This window comes from Babylonia areolata, chromosome 4 (genome assembly GCF_041734735.1).
Source record: "Babylonia areolata isolate BAREFJ2019XMU chromosome 4, ASM4173473v1, whole genome shotgun sequence".
NCBI classification, from domain to species: domain Eukaryota; kingdom Metazoa; phylum Mollusca; class Gastropoda; order Neogastropoda; family Buccinidae; genus Babylonia; species Babylonia areolata.
In genome coordinates, this window is record NC_134879.1 from 51,876,039 (window position 1) to 51,899,104 (window position 23,066).

Genomic DNA, 23,066 nt, shown 5'->3' on the forward strand with positions numbered 1-23,066 from the left:
ACGTATGGTTAACCTTTGCAGTGTAAACAGGGACTGTAGACCTACGCTTAACCCTTGCAGTATGTGTGCACGGAACTTGGTGATCAATATTTTGGTGAGACCTCTTCCCTGACGAGGAGCCCCGTCCTGTGTGTCGACAGGTGACAGGGGAGGAAGCCTTGAAGGCGGCACTGAGCCGCAACACAGCCAGTGAGGACAGTCCACAATCTGCACCACCTGACGACAACCACAACGACAGCCCTTCAATCCTGCCGCCACGGCCTGACAGAGGGTCCGGGACCCCCGCCCTTCACGCCAACCCCCGGCACACTGAAGGCGGTGCCAGAAACCAACAGCCCGCCCCCAGCAGCAACGCCCGCCCCCAGCAGCAACAGCCCGCCCCCAGCAGCAACGCCCGCCCCCATGCGGGTCCTCTGAGACCCGGCTACAGCCTGGGGGACCTGGACTTTCTGTACACCCCGAGGAGCCACACGGGGCAGCTCAGCGCCGGGTCCCGGGGTGCTCCGGACCGTGCCCACGTGTCCAGGTCTACCGACGCGCTCTACAACCCCAGCTGGGCCGACCCCTACAACCACCTGCGTGGGGCGGACGTGGTCAGCCCGCAGCCTGTGCTCAGGGGCGGCGCCGTGCACGGGGCGCCGGACATCCAGTCTGCCGGGTCCCTGCCCGCCCCGACCCACCCGCCCTCCCCGCCCACTGGGAACACGGACGGTGACGGAGACCCCACACTCTTGGCCAAGCTGGACGCTATATCAGAGAGAGACACAGAGTCGGAAGCAGGCACCCACACGGGCAGTAAAGAACCCACGCACCTGTCGACTGACGGCAATCATGACCGTCTGCCTGAAACAGCTCTGGAAGACTCGGGTCCGAACCACAGGTCTTCTCCGGCTGATAGACCCGGGCTCCCCTATTCACCAAACGCAGATCGACGCTCCAGCGGTGCCCGGGAAACAAATGGGGAACCTGTCAGTCCTGATGCCGGACCAGCCACATACCGGGTGAGTTCCACTGACAGGAAACAACAGTCCTGAGGCCAGAGGCACACAGGGAGAGTGAGGTTCCACACAGACGCCTGACACAGCTGGTGGCTCTTCCCAACCCTCACTAGCAGGAAGAAGGAAGTCATGACTGCAGGCAACAAAAGATGATTCACAGTAAGGAAAAGGAGAAGGGGCTGAAGGGTGGTTGTGGATGTCAGGAAGTAAGAAAGACTGAGGATGCATTGAGACAAAGAAAAATACTTGAGCTGGAATGTATTGCGAATGCTATGAACCAAAAACAGCCAACAACTGACAAGGTTATCAAATTTCACTGTATATATCCATACAAATTCTTGCATTGCCATTATCATGAAGAGAATGTATTGGGAATAACAAATTCTTGCATTGCCATTATCATGAAGATACAATACTCTTACTGCTTTTAAAAGACTGACAGCTGTGTGGGTTTTTTTGGGTTTTTTTTTTAATGGTTTACAGTGTTTTTTGTGGGTTTAAAAAAAATCATTTTAGCTAACAGTTTGTATTATTTTTTTTTTTTTTCTATTTCTTTTTTTTTTCTAGGGGTGGTTTCAGAGTGTCCAAAAGTTAGGTCTCTCTGATATTTACTCTGTGCTGTCTCAAGGGTTGTAAATACATTCAATAACTATGTATACAGAGTATGTATGTGCATGTATTACAAATTACATAACATCACAGACACTTACACAAACACATATACAGTCATAAACATGCATGTCCTCTCTCTCTCTCTCATCCACACACACACACACACACACACACACACACACTCAAATCAAAAAGCAGATACACTGACTTCAAAAGCAGTTTTGCTTTTCCCCCTTTACATCACCAACATTTGGTACAAATAAAGGGCGCAATAGCCAAGTGGTTAAAGCATTGGACTTTCAATCTGATGGTCCTGGGTTCGAATCACAGTGACGGCGCCTGGTGGGTAAGGGGTGGAGATTTTTACGATCATCCAGGTCAACAGATGTGCAGACCTGCTAGTGCCTGAACCCCCCTCGTGTGTAAACACATGCAGAAGATCAAATACGCACGTTAAAGATCCTGTAATCCATGTCAGCATTCAGTGGGTTATGGAAACAAAAACATACCCAGCATGCACACCCCAAAAAACGGAGCATGGCTGCCTACATGGCGGGGTAAAAACGGTCATGCACGTAAAAGTCCACTCGTGTACATGCAAGTGTACGTGGGAGTTGCAGCCCACGAAAGCAGAAGAAGAAGAAGGAACAAATAAATACATCTTTGATAATTCAAAAAACAGAGAGCAAAAGAAAAACAACAACAAAAAAACAAATATTAGCAGAAAAGTTGTTATGACAAATATCACTGTAACTACACATTATCAATCACCAGGCACCAAAGCAAGACACTGGGAAGATTCCATGGAAAAAAAAAATTACCTCTTCTTCTTCTTCTTCTTCATTCGTGGGCTGCAACTCCCACGTTCACTCGTATATACACGAGTGGGCTTTTACGTGTATGACCGTTTTTACCCCAACATGTAGGCAGCCATACTCCAGTTTCGGGGGTGTGCATGCTGGGTATGTACTTGTTTCCATAACCCACCGAACGCTGACATGGATTACAGGTTCTTTAACGTGCGTATTTGATCTTTTGCTCGCATATATATACACACAAAGGGGGTTCAGGCACTAGCAGGTCTGCACATGTTGACCTGGGAGATTGGAAAAAATTACCAGATATGAAAACATAAATATATCATTGTAACTTTGGCAATACTAAGAGCGAAAGAATCTTTTCTCAACTAAGATGGACCATAATATTCATGAAAACCACATTCACCAATTAGCTGTTTTGCTACAAAGATGAGGAAAACATAACAGCAGAAAAATGATCATATCAGTGAGAAAAAACAACAACAACAACAAAAAAAGCAAATATCACAGACAGCAATATCACAGAAAAAACATAACTATCACAATATCTTTGTTTCATGGATATCACTTGAAATACATCTCTCAGAGCCAAAATAATGGAATGTGATTAAAAGTAGCATTCTCAAAATACACCATTGAAAACCAGGTCAAAAGAAATCTATTTGATCAAGAACACTGTTCGTTCGTTCTTTAATTTAGCGTCCTTTCACTATCAGTGATATTAGACGAATATCAAGAACATCTAAACATCATTGTGTATTATTTACTTCGTTCTTAAACACACATTAATGCAAGTGTACAAACATATGCATACATATGCACACACATTCACTCAGACACACATACATGCGTATGTACACACACACACACACACACACACAAATACACTCACAAGCAAGCATGCCCACTCACGCGCACACACACATACACACACACAAGCAAGCATATCCACCCCACTTAACTATGTTAAGAGTTTGTGTAGGACAAAGAAGTTGACTATGTGTATCGAAAAATGCCCCGTTAACAATACTCAAAAAGGATGTAAATAAGTACCTTACATTGTGAACACACACAACACGCACGCATGCACGTGCACTCACTCACACACACACACACACGTGCACACACACGCACATGCATGCATGCACACACACTGACAGCTGAGCTGCAGGGAACAAGAAGGCTGACACCTTCAAGGCATGGCAGTGAAGCACAAGAGAGAAAGAATCGCCATCTCTTTTTACATTGCTGTTTGCCTGAAAGGTCAAATCAGGGCCCCACCAACCCTTCAGCTTCAAAGGAACTTCCACAACATTGTATTTGTATTTCGTTTTATCACAACAGATTTCTCTGTGTGAAATTCAGGCTGCTCTCTCCAGGGAGAGCGCGTCGCTACACTACAGCGCCACCCCTTTTTTTTTCTTTTTTCTTTTAAATTTTTCCTGCATGCAGTTTTATTTGTTTTTCCTATCAAAGTGGATTTTTCTACAGAATTTTGCCAGGAACAACCCTTTTGTTGCAATGGGTTCTTTTACGTGCGCTAAGTGCATGCTGCACACGGGACCTCAGTTTATCGTCTCATCCGAATGACTAGCGTCCAGACCACCACTCAAGGTCTAGTAGAGGGGGAGAAAATATCGGCGGCTGAGCCGTGATTCGAACCAGCCGCTCAGATTCTCTCGCTTCCCAGGTGGACGTGTTACCTCTAGGTCATCACTCCACTGGCAAGGAAATAAAAAGTTACAAAGAAACAAAAGATAAAGAAACTTTGTTTAAGCAAACAAAAAAATAAAGATCCCAAAACATGACTTTTTTTCAATGCTACCCAAGTCCAATAAATAAATTCAGTGTGATGTGATCACTTACAGTCTGAGACAACTGGTGTTTCCGAATGTGAGACATGCTCTGTCCACACTCTTACAGACTAAACTGCAAAGCTATAAAAGCAGTCTAATAAAAAAAAAGATTCAGTTAATCCATCCTGTGACCCCTACTACAGTGGCATGGAAAAGCGTAAATCAGAATTCAAACACATTAAAATCACAGCAGAAAACTATGTTGAACGTTTGTGTGGGACAAGAAAGTTGACAAAAATAGCTTGTAAACAATACTGAAAAAAGATGAAAATAAAGTACCTTACACTGTGAACACACGCACGCACTAAGGCTATACTAAATGAGAAAGACCTGTACAGCCAAAATGGCTGTAAACTTTATGGAATTTTATGCTTTTGAAAAAGCTTCAATAAATAGGTGTTCACCAAAAATGCTTAAAACACTGCACCGTCCGCAAAGTCTCAGTTGTTCTTCACTACATTTTTAAACAAGCAACAAACCCTCACACTTTTTTACCCTCTACTCCCCTCTCTCCTTTTTCTCTTTTCACACACACACACACACACACACAGTGACACACACACACACACACACACACACACAGTGACACATACACACACACACACACACAGTGACACACACACACACACACAGTGACACACACACACACACACACAGTGACACACACACACACACACACACACACAGTGATACACACACACACACAGTGACACACACACACACACACAGTGACACACACACACACACACACACACACAGTGACACACACACACACACACACACACACACACACAAGACGGACAGACAGAGTGTGTGTGCGTATGTTTAGACAAGACACGTAATTATCTCTATTATTTCTGCCTCGAGTCTCCATCTTCGCACTCCACTTATACAGAACCCTACCACCACCACCACCATATAGTTATATAGATAGTTATATGTATATAGTTCTAGAAAATAATTAAAACTTAATTTTGATTATGCTGTATATCTTTGAAATGTCTCAAAATAAACATAGAAAACTGAGACAAAAGAAACAGACATCTAAAAAATTTGCAATCAAACCCACTGAGATCAATGTTCACATATCAATGCCATCAATCAAATATAACATTTGAGCTCGGGTTCCATAACCAACAATAGCAACCACTGAAAACCACAATCATGTTTTAAAAAACAAACAAACACAAAAATCGGTAATTGAAAACTGAATAGAAAAATCAAATTGAAAACATAATTATATCATTGTATATCATATACAAATCAAAATTGCACAGAAAAAAATTATCTCCAAAACAAAACAAAAATGCATGGTATAAAAGTTAATGTAGAACTCTGGACAGACAAATAAAATAACTGATGCAAATGAAAGGAGAAATATTGACATTGTTTTCAAACAAAGTAAATCAATAAAACTAAGCAAACTGACCGTGAGTCAAAATGCATGATAATGAAATCATCACTTGCAATAATGACTTCAAATTTAACAACTTAAATCCACAGTTTATTATTTCTATTGCTTTGTGGCCGTTGTTGATATATCAGAGCAAGTTATTCATGTGTAACTAACAGGTATCTTCAAACTAGTGTTTATTTTCAAAACAAAGCAATCTATCAAGAGGGTGTGGTACAAGTTACCTAATGCACAAGTATTGTGACCTTTACACACCCAAATAATCTGTATGGTATGCTGTAGTCCAGTTAAAAAGGCAACACATGATTTATGGTCCCCTGAAAAAGAACAAATTGTATGAAAGTGTAATATCTGAACAAATTTTATATGCGCACAAACCTGAACAAAACGCACCTTTTGGCAACCGCATGCTTTCACTTTTAGAAATGTCCGCTACTGATGTTCTTGTAACAGCACCACGTGCATCTGTGCCACTGTCGCTGCATCACTTAACCCTTTCGCTGCCAGGAAAATAAGATTTAAGTGAAATCTATTTACCAGGGTTTTTTCACAAAAAACGGGTATAAATTTTCAAAAAATTCTGTGCTCTTTGTTATTGGAGAAAGACCCATAAAAGTATATATTTTCTGAAAGGTAAGTGAATAAAGAATACAAAACACATGCTGTTTTCCCATTTTATACATTTTTAGTGACATGCTGTTGTTTTGAAATCAGTGTTTTGTTTTTTGTCACATTTTCAACTTGTTCATTACAAACATTAGTCAGGTAATTTGCACAAAAACATCATATTTTCTGGACAAATGGATATCTGCAAACACAAAATCATACTAGAACAACTACAATATATATATATATATATATATACATATATTTTAAGAGATAGATACACAATACATTGTGACTTCTCCAAGTGATAAGATGGATGTGAGGCCACGCCCCCTCAGTCTCCACACCCCCTCCTCCTCACCCCTCTCACACGGTCACTTGATTCAGTTCTCATCAGACCGCGTTGGCTGCGTGCCAAGAATATCGCTCTGCTGCTAATTCGGTCATCTGTCGTCTGCTAACATCTGTACAGCCGGCATCACTCACTGACAGTCGCATCTTGGCCACTCTCTTGATTACTCCCTTTATTTTCTATCAGATCATCCTATAAATGTTCATCTCTATCTTCTCCTTCGAATTTACGCTTCAATTCTTTCTGAGCATCAGCTAAAGAAAGAAATCATGGTTGATTTAGTTTGTCACGATCGCATGTCTTGAGCACGGCGTCAGTCCGACATTTTGTTGAGCGAGCGAGGAGAGAAGTCAGGCAAACACTTGGACAGTGACCCAACCAAAACGTTCAAATAAAGGACTGCTTCATGACGTAGATGGGGTTTCTAGCTATGAATAGAATCTAGAGAGGTTCCCCAGGCTAAAGCTACCACTATTTTTGCCAAGGAAGTGAATGCAAACCAGGGAAAAGTCAGAATATTTCGATGACGAGTTATCTCGTCATGCAGGCAGCGAAGCATACATGCTTGCCATGACGAGTTATCTCGTCATGCAGGCAGCCTAGGGGTTAATACAGTTACCACATCATTCCATTTCTGCCACTCTATCACAAAGAACCCTGAGGTTCACAACAGTGGAGTGTAACAGCCCAACAGCTGACGCCCTTAAGGTCAAGTTCTACAGGGATTGGATCTCAGTTCAGTGACAGCTGCTTTGTTAGAAGGGACTAGTCTTAGACGTCCGTCTACCTGGCATTCCAAGGGGTAGCCCTGGGAAGTTCACACCCTGTGTCATCCATTTCACTGACAAATGCTGCAGCAAAAATTATCACCAACGCTTTGTTGTAGAATGCTTGCTGATTGGTCGAGAGTCTGGTTTTATTTACAACCAAACTTTGCTGTCTAAGGCATTCTGGTTGGTTTGTCAGTGGATATCTTACATCAAGCCTTAAAATAGAAGCATCGAGCTTTCCACAAAGGTATGATGTGTGGGGGGCCCTGTCAAGTTTGCAAAAGAAGAATGAATTTGAAAACAGACGATTTTACACTGATAGCGACCGCAAACTGGGCATTCGAGTGCCAGAAAAACTGCAAATTAAGCCATTTATTATGCTTTTTCGGATAAATCCAACCAGTATGTGGTAGATTAACCTCTTATGAAGTGATTTGTCCACAAAACTCAAAATCGTCAAATTTCACCTCAAACCCTTTAGGGCCTCGTTACTCGAAATGGGGTCGGCTGACTTATGGGTGATGCCGAGGAAACAGGTCACAAATGGCCTCAATTCAGTGCTATGGACAGTTCATAGTCGCCCTTGGCAGGCATGAACTAGGAGACAAATATTGTTGATAAAAACACAGAAGTACAGAACTCAGTAAGAGATCAACTGTTCTAAAACTGATTCAAACTCTTGACTGTTGGCCGCCGTTCTTTCTCTGTCTCTGGACCTTGCAATTGGAATGAACTTCCTCTTTCGCTTCGTCAAGTCTCCACACTCAGCTCTTTCAAGTCTGGCCTTAAAACCCACCTCTTCCCAAAATAGCCTCCCTTCCCTGCCTCTTCCTTGTCTTTAGTTTCTCCAGTTTTAGAGTTATGCGTGCGTGAGAATGGCTGGTGCGAAAGCGCTTAGATTTGTCTATGCACAAGATTCAGCGCTATATAAGTACCATTATTATTTATTATTATTATTATTATTATTATTATTATTATATTTACTGTCTACAGCTTGGTTGGGATTTTATTTGTAACAGACCACGTAATTCATCATAAAAATCTGAAGTAGTTTACACCATTTTATATTTGTAACAGACTACATAATTCATCATAAAAATCTGAAGTAGTTTACACCATTTTATATTTGTAACAGACTACATAATTCATCATAAAAATCTGAAGTAGCTTACACCATTTTATATTTGTAACAGACTACATAATTCATCATAAAAATCTGAAGTAGCTTACACCATTTTATATTTGTAACAGACTACATAATTCATCATAAAAATCTGAAGTAGTTTACACCATTTTATATTTGTAACAGACTACATAATTCATCATAAAAATCTGAAGTAGCTTACACCATTTTATATTTGTAACAGACTACGTAATTCATCATAAAAATCTGAAGCAGTTTACACCATTTTATATTTGTAACAGACTACATAATTCATCATAAAAATCTGAAGTAGCTTACACCATTTTATATTTGTAACAGACTACGTAATTCATCATAAAAATCTGAAGTAGCTTACACCATTTTATATTTGTAACAGACTACATAATTCATCATAAAAATCTGAAGTAGCTTACACCATTTCAGACAGAATAATCATCATCAAAGGAAGAAAAACACAACAATACTAACAACTGACTCACTGGCAGCAAATGTGTTCCTTTTCAAGATGAACCATATATCCAGAATTTCTTTTTACTTTGTATACCAAAACAAAAAAATCTCAACAGTATAATTTTGTAATCTGTGATTGATCACGTCTTTTTTTTTTAAGCAGTAATTGGCAAACTGGTTTCATATAACCATTGATAATGAAACAATTTGTGTGCCTATATAATAAAACTGCTAAATATTTGTATTTGTATTTGTATTTCTTTTTATCACAACAGACTTTTCTGTGTGAAATTTGGGCTGCCCTCCTTAGGGAGAGCGCATCGCTACACTACAGCGCCACCCATTTTTTTTGTATTTTTTCCTGCATGCAGTTTTATTTGTTTTTTCTATCGAAGTGGATTTTTCTACAGAATTTTGCCAGGAACAACCCTTTTGTTGCTGTGGGTTCTTTTACATGCGCTAAGTGCATGCTGCACACGGGACCTCGGTTTATCGTCTCATCCGAAGGACTAGCGTCCAGACCACCACTCAAGGTCTAGTGGAGGGGGAGAAAATATCGGCAGCTGAGCCGTGATTCGAACCTAGGCGGACGCGATACCTCTAGGCCATCACTCCACTATAAGTGAAAGTAAAGCTCTTTCGACCTAAGAAGCATGCCCAGACGTACATTCAGTTTGTCTACCATCAGGGTTCAAAGGCAACAACACCTGGCTTCGTAGGCTTGCTTTCCTTCACTTGTCCACTGGAGAGGTAATGGTATTAAAAGTGACTCAAATATTAGATCCCCTGGTTATCACTCAAAAGCATAACCCGGAGACCTGCATGAAAACTTGTGGTTAATGACTAAAGCTCAAAGAAAAACATCTGGGAAGAAATTTGTTTTAAATATTTTCTTGTGTTGCAGGAGAGAGAAAAGTCTTACAACTGACTCAAATATTACATCCCATGGTTATCATAACCCAAACATAAAACATAACCCAAAGACCTGCATGAATACTCATGATTAACAATTAACGCTTCAAGAAAAAGAAACAAAAAAAAACAGAAAGAAATCTGTTTTGCATATCATGTTCTGCTGGAGTCCTGCTCTGCGCTGTGATTGGTCAGTTTTGGGGGTCTTCCTGCCTTCCCATTGGCTCTTCTTCTCCACTCTCTGTGTTACTGGTGCCCTCAGCCCCTGTGTCTTCTTCACTCATTTCACTCTTCACAGCAAGGTAGTTCCTCACATTTTCAGCCGCTTTCTTTGCCTGTAAAGACACATCAGTTTGTTAAAAGTTCCCAACCCATTAGACATAATGCATGGTACCTTACTTAACATGAAGCAAACTGTAAAAAATAAAAATGGAAAAAAAAAATCTGACATGTTTTTGGTTGATTCTAAAAACATTTCTTGGAAAGTAACATGCCAAATGCATGACAGTACTAATTTTCATTTGAGACTTACAAAAAAAACAACAACAAAAAACCACCACCACTTCCACAACCAAAAGCAGCAACACTGAGTTGTTCAAGTTGTTAAAGTATATACTTTCCCCCAACATCAACTAAGAAACATATGCATAACAGGACATGAGAAAGAAAGTCTTGCTTCCACACAGCCCACCGACTTGACAATCAACAAAGCGTGTGATATTTCACAACTGAATAACAATCGATTACACCAAACTTAAATGCTCCTTCTCAGCTTCAAGATAATCACTTGAAAGTTTCACACAGAGACTCAATGTTCAAATCAACATTGTTCAAGATCAACTGCACATGATGCCAAATTCAAACTGAATGCAGTCACGCTCCAAGATAATCACTTGAAAGTTTCACACAGAGACTCAATGTTCAAATCAACATTGTTCAAGATCAACTGCACATGATGCTGAATTCAAACTGAAAGCAGTCACGCTTCAAGATAATCACTTGAAAGTTTCACACAGAGACTCAATGTTCAAATCAACATTGTTCAAGATCAACTGCACATGATGCCGAATTCAAACTGAAAGCAGTCACGCTTCAAGATAATCACTTGAAAGTTTCACACAGAGACTCAAAGTTCAAATCAACATTGTTCAAGATCAACTGCACATGATGCTAAATTCAAACTGAAAGCAGTCACGCTTCAAGATAATCACTTGAAAGTTTCACACAGAGACTCAAAGTTCAAATCAACATTGTTCAAGATCAACTGCACATGATGCTGAATTCAAACTGAAAGCAGTCACGCTTCAAGATAATCACTTGAAAGTTTCACACAGAGACTCAATGTTCAAATCAACATTGTTCAAGATCAACTGCACATGATGCCGAATTCAAACTGAATGCAGTCACGCTTCAAGATAATCACTTGAAAGTTTCACACAGAGACTCAAAGTTCAAATCAACATTGTTCAAGATCAACTGCACATGATGCCGAATTCAAACTGAATGCAGTCACGCTTCAAGATAATCACTTGAAAGTTTCACACAGAGACTCAAAGTTCAAATCAACATTGTTCAAGATCAACTGCACATGATGCCGAATTCAAACTAAATGCAGTCACGCTTCAAGATAATCACTTGAAAGTTTCACACAGAGACTCAATGTTCAAATCAACATTGTTCAAGATCAACTGCACATGATGCCGAATTCAAACTGAAAGCAGTCACGCTTCAAGATAATCACTTGAAAGTTTCACACAGAGACTCAATGTTCAAATCAACATTGTTCAAGATCAACTGCACATGATGCCGAATTCAAACTGAATGCAGTCACCCTTGGGATCAAGAGGACAACAGGAGAGCTACATCTGAGTTGGAACAAATGAATCGAAACAAACTTCAAACCGTTCTCAATGCCTCACCTTTTTTTTTTTTTTTTTTTGACAAACATCAGTATTCAGACAGATTCTACATATGACATCTACTCAACAGAATGCTGTAAATCAGTTTGCTTTGTACTTATATATTATGCTCTTTAATGTGCTCATAGATATTTGTAGCCTAATTTACTTTGTTTGATCAAACTATTTACTAACATTTTGCTATAAATTTATGTTCACAATACCCCTTCAAAAGGGACTGTGGCCTTCTTGAATAAATCATTTGTATCTGTATCCCTATCACTCACCCTTTCAGCCAGATCAGGATTATCCAGCGTCATCACATGATCAAAGCAGTTCAGCGCCATCTGGTAATCTCCAGTGCGCATAGCGATATCACCAGACACTATCATGACGGCTGGGTCGTCCTTCCTTCCCTCTGTTATCATTGGCAGGTGTGGGTAGGCGCGGGCATACTCCTCCAGTTTGCGACATAAGTCCATCAGCTGCAGTCTCAGATTCTGCACAAAATATTGAATGATTGATTGATATGGATACATACATAACAGCTATTCTCAGTTGGAGTCCAAGCTCTATAAGGGCACAAAATACTGAATGATTGATTGATATGGATACATACATAACAGCTATTCTCAGTCCAAGCTCTATAAGGGCTTTACAAACACACAGTCATTTGCCCAACAGGCTGCCTACATGGACAGAACCAGCTGAGAGCTGCTTTGGGTGCTCATCATTCATTTTCTGTCCTTCAGACAGGCTTCAGTCTATCACACACACACACACACACACACACACATACAACCACACACACACACACACACACACAACCACACACACACACACACACACACACACACACACACACACACACACACAGCAGTATGATCATCAATCAAATGTGATCTCTAGAAAAACACAAAACAATATCCTAAAACCAAGTGATTTATTCACCTGCGATGACTGTCAAAAAACACTCACCAACTATGTATTTCAGTGCATGAGTATTAGATGACCGTTTATTTCTTTGTTCCCTTTGTTCTTTGTTGCATCTATTAATCCTTCACGATTTCATGACAATAAATGAAGTCAAGTCAAGTCAAGTCACACACACACACACACACACAGAAAGACCCACCCACCCACCAAATCAACACACCAGATCTTTCGGATATTCTTTCACCCCTGCTTCCAAGACTCGAACCGCTGCCTCCTTGTTGTCCCCTGCCACACACCACTCAGCACAAGCCTGATAGGTGTACCCCTCCCACTGCCGGTTCTTCTCTGCACACACTGCCTGCACCTTCAGAATCCTGTCGATGTCGCCAGCCGGCAGAGCATGGTGCTCAATGATGCGTCGTGTCAAGTCCGGATCGCCGGGCCATCTGTGAGATAACGCAGAGATTTACACAGGACAGAACAGCCAGAATGGTTAAGACGATATGTGGAGTGATGGCCTAGAGGTAACGCGTCCGCCTAGGAAGCGAGAGAATCTGAGCGCGCTGGTTCGAATCACGCCTCAGCTGCCGATATTTTCTCCTCCTCCACTAGACCTTGAGTGGTGGTCTGGATGCTAGTGATTTGGATGAGACGATAAACCGAGGTCCCGTGTGCAGCATGCACTTAGCACACGTAAAAGAACCCACGGAAACAAAAGGGTTGTTCCTGGCAAAATTCTGTAGAAAAATCCACTTCGAAAGGAAAAACAAATATAACTGCACGCAGAAAAAAACAAAAACAAAAACAAAAAAAATGGCTGGCGCTCTATTATAGCGACGCGCTCTCCCTGGGGAGAGCAGCCCGAATTTCACACAGAGAAATCTGTTGTGATAAAAAGAAATACAAACAAACAAAACAAACAGACGCTCATCTCCCGATACAGTGTCCACGAGGGTCTGAGTTCCATTCCTGCTCCTGCCCTTTCTCCCAAGTCTGCTCAAACTGAGCATACAGTCATTCAGATGAGATGAAAAACCGAGGTCCCGTGTGCAGCATGCACTTGGCCCACTGAAAAAGAACCCATAGCAACAAAAGGGCTGCCCTCTAGCAAAATTCTGTAGCATAAATCCCTTCTAATAGGTATACAAATATATATACGCACACACACAAGGCCTGACTAAGCACAATATGTTATGCTGCTGGTCAGGCATCTGCCTTGCAGACATTGTGTAGTGTATATGGATTTGTCCAAACTCAGTAACGCCTCCTTGAGGAAACTGAAACTGAAACCGACATTTATATGTTAACACTAGAAGAAAAACACAGAAAGGTTCAAGCGTACACAGGTAGACATGCACAGAATGTGAAAATGAAGTCCCCACTTCCCACTCTTCTATGTTTATGTTTTACTCAGATGTAGGGAAGGCTCTGAAAGGCTGATCAGCACTTTAAGTTTCTGCAAAGATTTTGTATTTGTATTTCTTTTTATCACAACAGATTTCTCTGTGTGAAATTCGGGCTGCTCTCCCCAGGGAGAGCGCGTCGCTATACTACAGCGCCGCCCTTTTTAAAAATTTTTTCCTGCATGCAGTTTTATTTGTTTTTCCTATCAAAGTGGATTTTTCTGCAGAATTTTGCCAGGAACAACCCTTTTGTTGCCGTGGGTTCTTTTACGTGCCCTAAGTGCATGCTGCACACGGGACCTCGGTTTATCGTCTCATCCGAATGACTAGCGTCCAGATCACTACTCAAGGTCTAGTGGAAGGGGAGAAAATATCAGTGGCTGAGCTGTGATTTGAACCAACACGCTTGGATTCTCTCGCTTCCTAGGCGGACGCGTTACCTCTAGGCCATCACTCCACTCCTGCTGGTGTGGTGTCGTGTATATGGATCAGTGTGCATGCTTTGACACCTCCCTGAATCTGAAAACTGAAACTGAACACGAGACAGAACGTAAAAATGTGTTCAGTTGATACAAGAAGACAGCACAGAAAGTTCTCAGTTAATGCAAGAAGAACGCCTGAAAACGGAGTGTGGCTGCCTATATGGTAGCCAACAAAACAAAAAAGTTTTGCGTGCAAAAGTCCACTTGTACATGCAAGTGAACATGTGAGGTGCAGCCCTCAACACAGAGAAGAAGAAAACAAGAACAGAACACAGAAAATGTAGACAAGTTGACAAAAGTCTTTTCATTAAATAATGTGAATTACATGTTCTACTAGTTAAGTGGATCTTTATTCAAATATTTCAAACAACTAAGTATATATATAAAGCAGCATGTCTACTATAAGATACTGCAGAGTCTGTTCACATGGAAAAGAGAAGTACAGATTGTATTAATCTAGAATAATTCTGAATCACAAAAGTGATACAAAAATTTTAAAAATCTAGTAAAAGTTATGAGAAAAGTCTTTTTTCTCGTCTGTTTATTCGTTGTCACCTTTACGCAAACACCAAAAGATGTATACTCAAACCTTCTAACCTGCTATTTCCCATTGCACCAGATATGTTTCCCAAACCACCAAAGCATTTGGTACATCAGTGCATTTTTACTGGCAGTCTGTCAGTCATACCAGAATGAGTAGCATATGCATATGCATGCAGGGAAACACACACACACACACACACACACACACACACACACACACACACACACACACACGCACATGCATGCTCACACACACACGCACACACAACTGATACTACTCAAAGTTAACAGACATTAAAAAAAGAACACATACACACACACACATTTTTTTTTTTAAGTTGTCAGAAGAAAACCTACATCTCCTGTAACGCATGTTCCAAGGTGCAGTGCAGCGGAAGCTTCGGACGCGGACTTTCCGGCAGCATCGACTGCAAGTGGTCCAGCATGATGTAGTTCTGCTGGTGACGATTCCGGCTGTTGATGAGGGCTACAGTGATCTCCCTTGCCGTGTCAGGGTCACCGATGTGAAGCACATACTTGGCCATTTCCCTGTGCACGCTGGGAATGCAATGGTCCATATCGTCCACTTCCACTTGTTTGCGAACTGCACTCATGGCAAAGATCAATTAACATTTTCAGGGGGTTTTTTTTATCTAAAAAATTTATTTATTAGAAATATATACAAAATCACAAAGATAATGATAATAATTGTATTTATATAGCGCTGAATCTTGTGCAGAGACATATCAAAGTGCTTTCGCACCAGTCCTTCACATGCATGCATAACTCCAAAACTGTAGAAACTGAAGACGAGGAAGATGCAGGGGGGGGAGGCTATCTTGTGAAGAGGTGGGTTTTAAGGCCAGACTTGAAAGAGCTGAGTGCGGAGACCTGACGAAGCGAAAGTGGAAGTTCATTCCAAATGTAAGTTCCAACACAAGAAAGCGAACACACACACACACACACACATATATATATGTGTGTATGTGTGTGTGTGTGTGTGTGTGTGTGTGTGTGTGTGTGTGTGGGTACATAGAGAGAGAGATAAGACAGCCACAACAACAACAGTAACAGAAAACATAAGTACTTTGAGCAACACACAACTGGCAAATCAGATAATACAAAGCAATCACACTAATAAGGTGTACATAATCATCGTTACTGTAAACTACCTTGTGAGCGACCACCCCTCTTTGCACAAATTTTATCCTAGATTTGGGGATTAGGCATTTTCGACGTAGTTTATGCTTAATTTAGCTTCACAACACAGTATTGGCTGGGCATTTACCATACGCACGAGAAATCTCCCATTAAACTGGTGATATCAACAGAAATGTTCAAACGTGTAATAAATGTGTTTCTATACGGAAGTCTCCTGGGGAGGAGAGGGAGAGAGGGGAGAGAAAAGGGTCAAACAATCGGCAGTGTGTGGTGTGCAGATTCCACATTTCAGCCACAGTATCAGTATCAGTATCAGTAGCTCAAGGAGGCGTCACTGCAATTCGGTCAAATACGTATACGCTACACTACATCTGCCAAGCAGATGCCTGACCAGCAGTGTAACCCAACGCGCTTAGTCAGGCCTTGAGAAAAATAAATAAATAAATAAAATAAATAAATAAATAAAATTTTTAAAAATAAATTAAAAATAAAAATAAATAAAATAAATAAAATAAAATAAATAAAGTATAAATACCCTCCCGCCCCCCCCCAAAAAAAATATATATATATATATTAAAATAATAATAATGATTTTAAATCATAATAATAATAAAATAAAAAGAAAATAATAATAATAATAATTTTTTTTTTTTTTAATATCAGCCACAGGCGCCTGATACAATACACCAACAGAGATGGCAAAGTGAAGCATAGACTCACACAAGGGGAGGTAGATGGGCACAGAGATGGCAAAGTGAAGCATAGACTCACACAAGGGGAGATAGATGGGCACAGAGATGGCAAAGTGAAGCATAGACTCACACAAGGGGAGGTAGATGGGCACAGAGATGGCAAAGTGAAGCATAGACTCACACAAGGGGAGGTAGATGGGCACAGAGATGGCAAAGTGAAGCATAGACTCACACAAGGGGAGATAGATGGGCACAGAGATGGCAAAGTGAAGCATAGACTCACACAAGGGGAGATAGATGGGCACAGAGATGGCAAAGTGAACCATAGACTCACACAAGGGGAGATAGATGGGCACAGAGATGGCAAAGTGAACCATAGACTCACACAAGGGGAGATAGATGGGCACAGAGATGGCAAAGTGAAGCATAGACTCACACAAGGGGAGGTAGATGGGCACAGAGATGGCAAAGTGAAGCATAGACTCACACAAGGGGAGATAGATGGGCACAGAGATGGCAAAGTGAAGCATAGACTCACACAAGGGGAGATAGATGGGCACAGAGATGGCAAAGTGAACCATAGACTCACACAAGGGGAGATAGATGGGCACAGAGATGGCAAAGTGAACCATAGACTCACACAAGGGGAGATAGATGGGCACAGAGATGGCAAAGTGAAGCATAGACTCACACAAGGGGAGGTAGATGGGCACAGAGATGGCAAAGTGAAGCATAGACTCACACAAGGGGAGATAGATGGGCACAGAGATGGCAAAGTGAAGCATAGACTCACACAAGGGGAGATAGATGGGCACAGAGATGGCAAAGTGAAGCATAGACTCACACAAGGGGAGATAGATGGGCACAGAGATGGCAAAGTGAAGCACAGACTCACACAAGGGGAGGTAGATGGGCACAGAGATGGCAAAGTGAAGCATAGACTCACACAAGGGGAGGTAGATGGGCAAGGCCTCTTCCACTTTGCTCAGTGACAACAGGCAACAAATCAGATTTTCCGTGGCATTCCGGTATTCAGTCTTATCCAGTGTAGCACCGTTTCCCTGAGAAAAACAACAACGAAGGTTCCAGACAAAATCTGCAACGAATGCACTGTGCTTGTGCTTGTGATTCTGATTGTTTTCCCCCTGGCAAGAGGAAGTTACTGAATTACCTCCCTTGAGAAGCCAGACAGAATGTCTTCTCAAGCAATATTTCTGTGGTCATAAGAAGGAAAATTATATTGTATTTAAAAAAAAAATTTTTTTTTTAAGTTTAACAAATGATTTCTTACACCCTGCTATGTTATTATATCTTCTGTTAAAAATTATTTTACAAAAAAATTTCCCAATCAATCCCTTGAGAAACCAGACAGTGTCTTCTCAAGCAACATTGCTGTGGTCATAAGAAGGAAAATTATATTGTTTTTAAAAAATAAAACTTTTAACAAACGAGTTCTTACACCCTGCTATGTTATATCTTCTGTTAAAAATCATTTTACAAAAAGATTTCCCAATCAATGTCTCAATTTTCCACAGATCTGACACACACCCAAGGGACAGAACTTCTGACGCTGTCATGCGTCCTGTTGCCCCCCCCACCCCACCCCGCCACCCCCCCTCCCACCTCCCTCCGCCCACTCCCCTTAACTCCCCCCCCCCCCCCCCCCCCGACCCCAGACAACTAAGCCGTAAAACCAGCAACATTTAACACAGTCAGGCCGCACTGACCTCCAGTATCTCTATCGCTTTGCGGATGTAATGCTCTGCCTTGGTGAAGTCGTCTCTGTGGAGGTTCAGTGAGCTGAGGTTGAGGTAGGCAAGAGCCACCACATCGTGGTCCCACCCAACAGCGTTGGCCTTCACCTCCAGGGATCTGGATCAACAACATTTCTAGGTCATTTTGACCTCGTCCAAACAAGCAAACGAGCTATGACCCAAATCTCCAGATTAGGGAGAAAAAACAAAACAAAAACCTGTTGCAAAAGTGTTCCTGCAAAGATATAACTCAGAGCAACAAAGGTGATTTAGACACATACCCATCCATTCATTTTCCTGCAAAAATAGAACTCAAAACAACGAAGGTGATTTAGACACATACGCATCCATTCATTTCAGCACACACACATACACTCATACATAAGGGTGTGGAGAATGGGTGAGGGGTTGGATGCGGGGAGGAGGGAGGGGGTGGGGGGGTGGGGTTGGGGGGGGTTAAGTGAACAAACAAGAGACCAATGCGAAAAATAAGAAATGTGCCTGTAAGAACAACAAAAGTGATTTAAGAAATGTACACATCCATTCACTTCAGCAGCAACACACATACCGGTACACACTCATACAATGGATTCCGAGAATGGGTGGAGGGTCTGACATAGAGAAGAAGGGAGCCTGGGGGAGGATGGTGGTGGGGAGGGGGGGGAGAGAAGAGGATCGGGAGTGGGGGGGGGAGATAAGTGAACAGACAATAAACCAGTGAGGAGAAGGAGAAGTGCCGGGAAGAGAGAAAAGCCACAGACTGTTCACCTCTTGTATCTAGCCTAAACAATAAACCACTGAGAAGAAAGAGAAGACAAAAAGTGCCTGAAACAAAAGCCACAGACTGTGTTCACCTCATGTAGTTAGTCTCCGCTTCGTCCAGGTTGCCCAGGTGACGGTGACACAGACCTATGTTGGTCAACAGGTTGCCCACGTCCAGGGGCAGGTGACCGAAGAACATCTCTTCATACATCTGTCCCCAAATCAACACAACATCTGCTGTACTGTTAAAAGGACACGCTTTCACCACAACATCTACTGTCCTGTTAAATGGGCACACTTTCACCACATCTACTGTACTGTTAAAAGGGCACACTTTCACCACAACATCTACTGTACTGTTATACTGTTAAAAGGGCACGCTTTCACCACAACATCTGCTGTACTGTTATACTGTTAAAAGGGCACGTTTTCACCACAACATCTGCTGTACTGTTATACTGGCACGCTTTCACCACAACATCTACTGTACTGTTAAAAGGGCACGCTTTCACCACAACATCTGCTGTACTGTTAAAAGTGCATGCTTTCACTACATCTACTGTTCTGTTAAATGGGCACACTTTCACCACATCTACTGTACTGTTCAAAGGACACACTTTCACCACAACATCTGCTGTACTGTTATACTGGCACGCTTTCACCACAACATCTACTGTACTGTTAAAAGGGCACGCTTTCACTACATCTACTGTTCTGTTAAAAGGGCACGCTTTCACCACAACATCTGCTGTACTGTTAAAAGGGCACGCTTTCACCACATCATCTGCTGTACTGTTAAAAGGGCACGCTTTCACCACAACATCTGCTGTACTGTTAAAAGGGCACGCTTTCACTACATCTACTGTTCTGTTAAAAGGGCACACTTTCACCACATCATCTGCTGTACTGTTAAAAGGGCACGCTTTCACCACAACATCTACTGTACTGTTATACTGTTAAAAGGGCACGTTTTCACCACAACATCTACTGTACTATTAAAAGGGCACACTTTCACCACAACATCTACTGTACTGTTAAAAGGGCACACTTTCACCACAACATCTACTGTACTGTTAAAAGGGCACACTTTCACCACAACATCTACTGTACTGTTAAAAGGGCACACTTTCACCACAACATCTACTGTACTGTTAAAGGGCACACTTTCACCACAACATCTACTGTACTGTTAAAAGGGCACGCTTTCACCACAACATCTACTGTACTGTTAAATGGGCACACTTTCACCACATCTACTGTACTGTTAAAAGGGCATGCTTTCACCACAACATCTGCTGTACTGTTAAAAGGGCACGCTTTCACTACATCTACTGTTCTGTTAAAAGGGCACACTTTCACCACATCATCTGCTGTACTGTTAAAAGGGCACACTTTCACCACAACATCTACTGTACTGTTCAAAGGACACACTTTCACCACAACATCTACTGTACTGTTAAAAGGGCACACTTTCACCACATCATCTACTGTACTGTTAAAAGGGCACACTTTCACCACAACATCTACTGTACTGTTCAAAGGACACACTTTCACCACAACATCTGCTGCACTGTTAAAATGTAACAAGAGTACGCTTTCAGCATAACACCTAATATATTGTTATACTGTAACGTGAGTACGCTTTCAACATAACACCTAATATATTGTTATACTGTTACAAGAGTACGCTTTCAACATAATATCTACTTTACTATTATACTGTAACAAGAGTATGCTTTCAACATTTACACTTAATATATTGTTATACTGTAACACGAGCATGCTTTCAGCATAACATCTACTGTACTGTTATTCTGTTACAAGACAGCACATTTACCACATCTACTATACTGTTATACTGATAATGAGACAAGAGATTACTTTCACCACAGCATCTACTATACTGTTATACTGTTACATGGGAACACATTTACCACAACATCTACTAAACTGTTATACCATTAAAAGAGCACACTTTCACCACAACATCTACAATACTGTTACAAGAGAACACATTTACCACAACATCTACTATACTGTTCTACCATTAAAAGAGCACACTTTCACCACAACATCTACAATACTGTTACAAGAGAACACATTTACCACAACATCTACTATACTGTTATACCATTAAAAGAGCACACTTTCACCACAACATCTACAATACTGTTACAAAAGAACACATTTACCATCTCTTATACTGTTAAAAGAGCACACTTTCACCACAACATCTACAATACTGTTATAAAAGAACACATTTACCATAACATCTACTATACTCTTATACTGGTAGAGGACACTTTCACCACAACATCTACTATACTGTTACAAAAGAACACATTTACCATCTCTTATACTGTTAAAAGAGCACACTTTCACCACAACATCTACTATACTGTTACAAAAGAACACATTTACCATCTCTTATACTGTTAAAAGAGCACACTTTCACCACAACATCTACAATACTGTTACAAAAGAACACATTTACCACAACATCTACTATACTGTTATACCGTTAAAAGAGCGGACTTTCACCACAACCTCTACTATACTGCTACAAAAGAACACATTTACCACAACATCTACTATACTGTTACAAGAGAACACATTTACCACAACATCTACTATACTGTTATACCATTAAAAGAGCACACTTTCACCACAAGATCTCCTATACTGTTATACTGTAGCAAGATTACGCTTTCAACGTAGCACCTAATATACTGTTATACTGTTACAAGAGTATGCTTTAAACACATCCACTTTAAAAAAAAAAAGAAAAAAAAAAGTGCAGCATACCAATCTCACATATTGAAATGAGTGTGGAAGGTTTTTGTTGATTGTCTGTGTTTTCTTTTTCCTTTCTTTTTTTTTTTTTTTTTTTAATTTTTTATTTTTTGGGTGATTTTTTTTTCCAGAGCTCCTGTTTTTGGTTTGTGTGTGTGTGCGTGGCTCTATCTTCAAGCACATTTGCGAAGCACCCACCCCCCTCCCCCACACCACTCCCCCATGCCTTATCGTCCAAAATGACTCCATTTTTCACATACAGGAGAAGATATGTAGCCCCAACCACACCATGCTGACAAGTCATCTGCCGTTTACTGTGGCTGATGTGCTCCGGGTATGACTGCGTAGGGAGAATTTAAGTCGAGAGGCATGAGAATTGCAGCCACTGAAGTGGCACAGACAAAGGGAGAATAACCCAAACAAATTTTTATCTGTCACTTGGAGTTAATTCTCTCAAAGTTTCAAACCCATTTAGAGTTATTCTACTCATAGCTATAATCTCATTAGGAGTTATTCCTCTTGAAGTTTAAAACTCAGTTGGAGTTCCTCCTCTTGCAGTTTAAAATCTCAGTTGGAGATATTTCTCTCAAAGTTTAAATCTCATTTGAAGATACTCATCTTGAAGTTTTAAACTCATTTTGGAATTATTCCTCTCAAAGTTTAAATCACATTTGGAGTTATCCTCTTGA

General features: G+C 41.1%; 2 protein-coding genes across 4 annotated transcripts in view; one reads left to right on the top strand and one right to left on the bottom strand.

Moving 5' to 3' along the window:
• Positions 1-1,991, top strand: part of LOC143281739 (uncharacterized) — a 6,324-nt gene extending 4,333 nt beyond the window's left edge. Inside the window, exon 4 of the mRNA XM_076587015.1 lies at positions 141-1,991. Within this exon, the coding sequence (XP_076443130.1) occupies positions 141-1,034 (894 nt within the window). The 3' untranslated portion in view covers positions 1,035-1,991. The remainder of the gene's footprint in view (positions 1-140) is intronic.
• Positions 1,992-5,012: 3,021 nt separating this feature from the next.
• The window catches only part of LOC143281292 (TPR repeat-containing protein DDB_G0287407-like), a 48,179-nt gene continuing 30,125 nt past the window's right edge, over positions 5,013-23,066 (bottom strand). For all 3 annotated transcript variants that reach the window (XM_076586432.1, XM_076586431.1, XM_076586430.1), the window contains 7 exons: positions 19,677-19,795; positions 18,796-18,940; positions 18,015-18,129; positions 15,573-15,819; positions 13,008-13,233; positions 12,139-12,351; positions 5,013-10,288 (listed from right to left, as the gene is read on the bottom strand). In XM_076586432.1, coding sequence (XP_076442547.1) covers positions 10,145-10,288; positions 12,139-12,351; positions 13,008-13,233; positions 15,573-15,819; positions 18,015-18,129; positions 18,796-18,940; positions 19,677-19,795 — 1,209 coding nt within the window. In that variant the 3' untranslated portion in view covers positions 5,013-10,144. The remainder of the gene's footprint in view (positions 10,289-12,138; positions 12,352-13,007; positions 13,234-15,572; positions 15,820-18,014; positions 18,130-18,795; positions 18,941-19,676; positions 19,796-23,066) is intronic.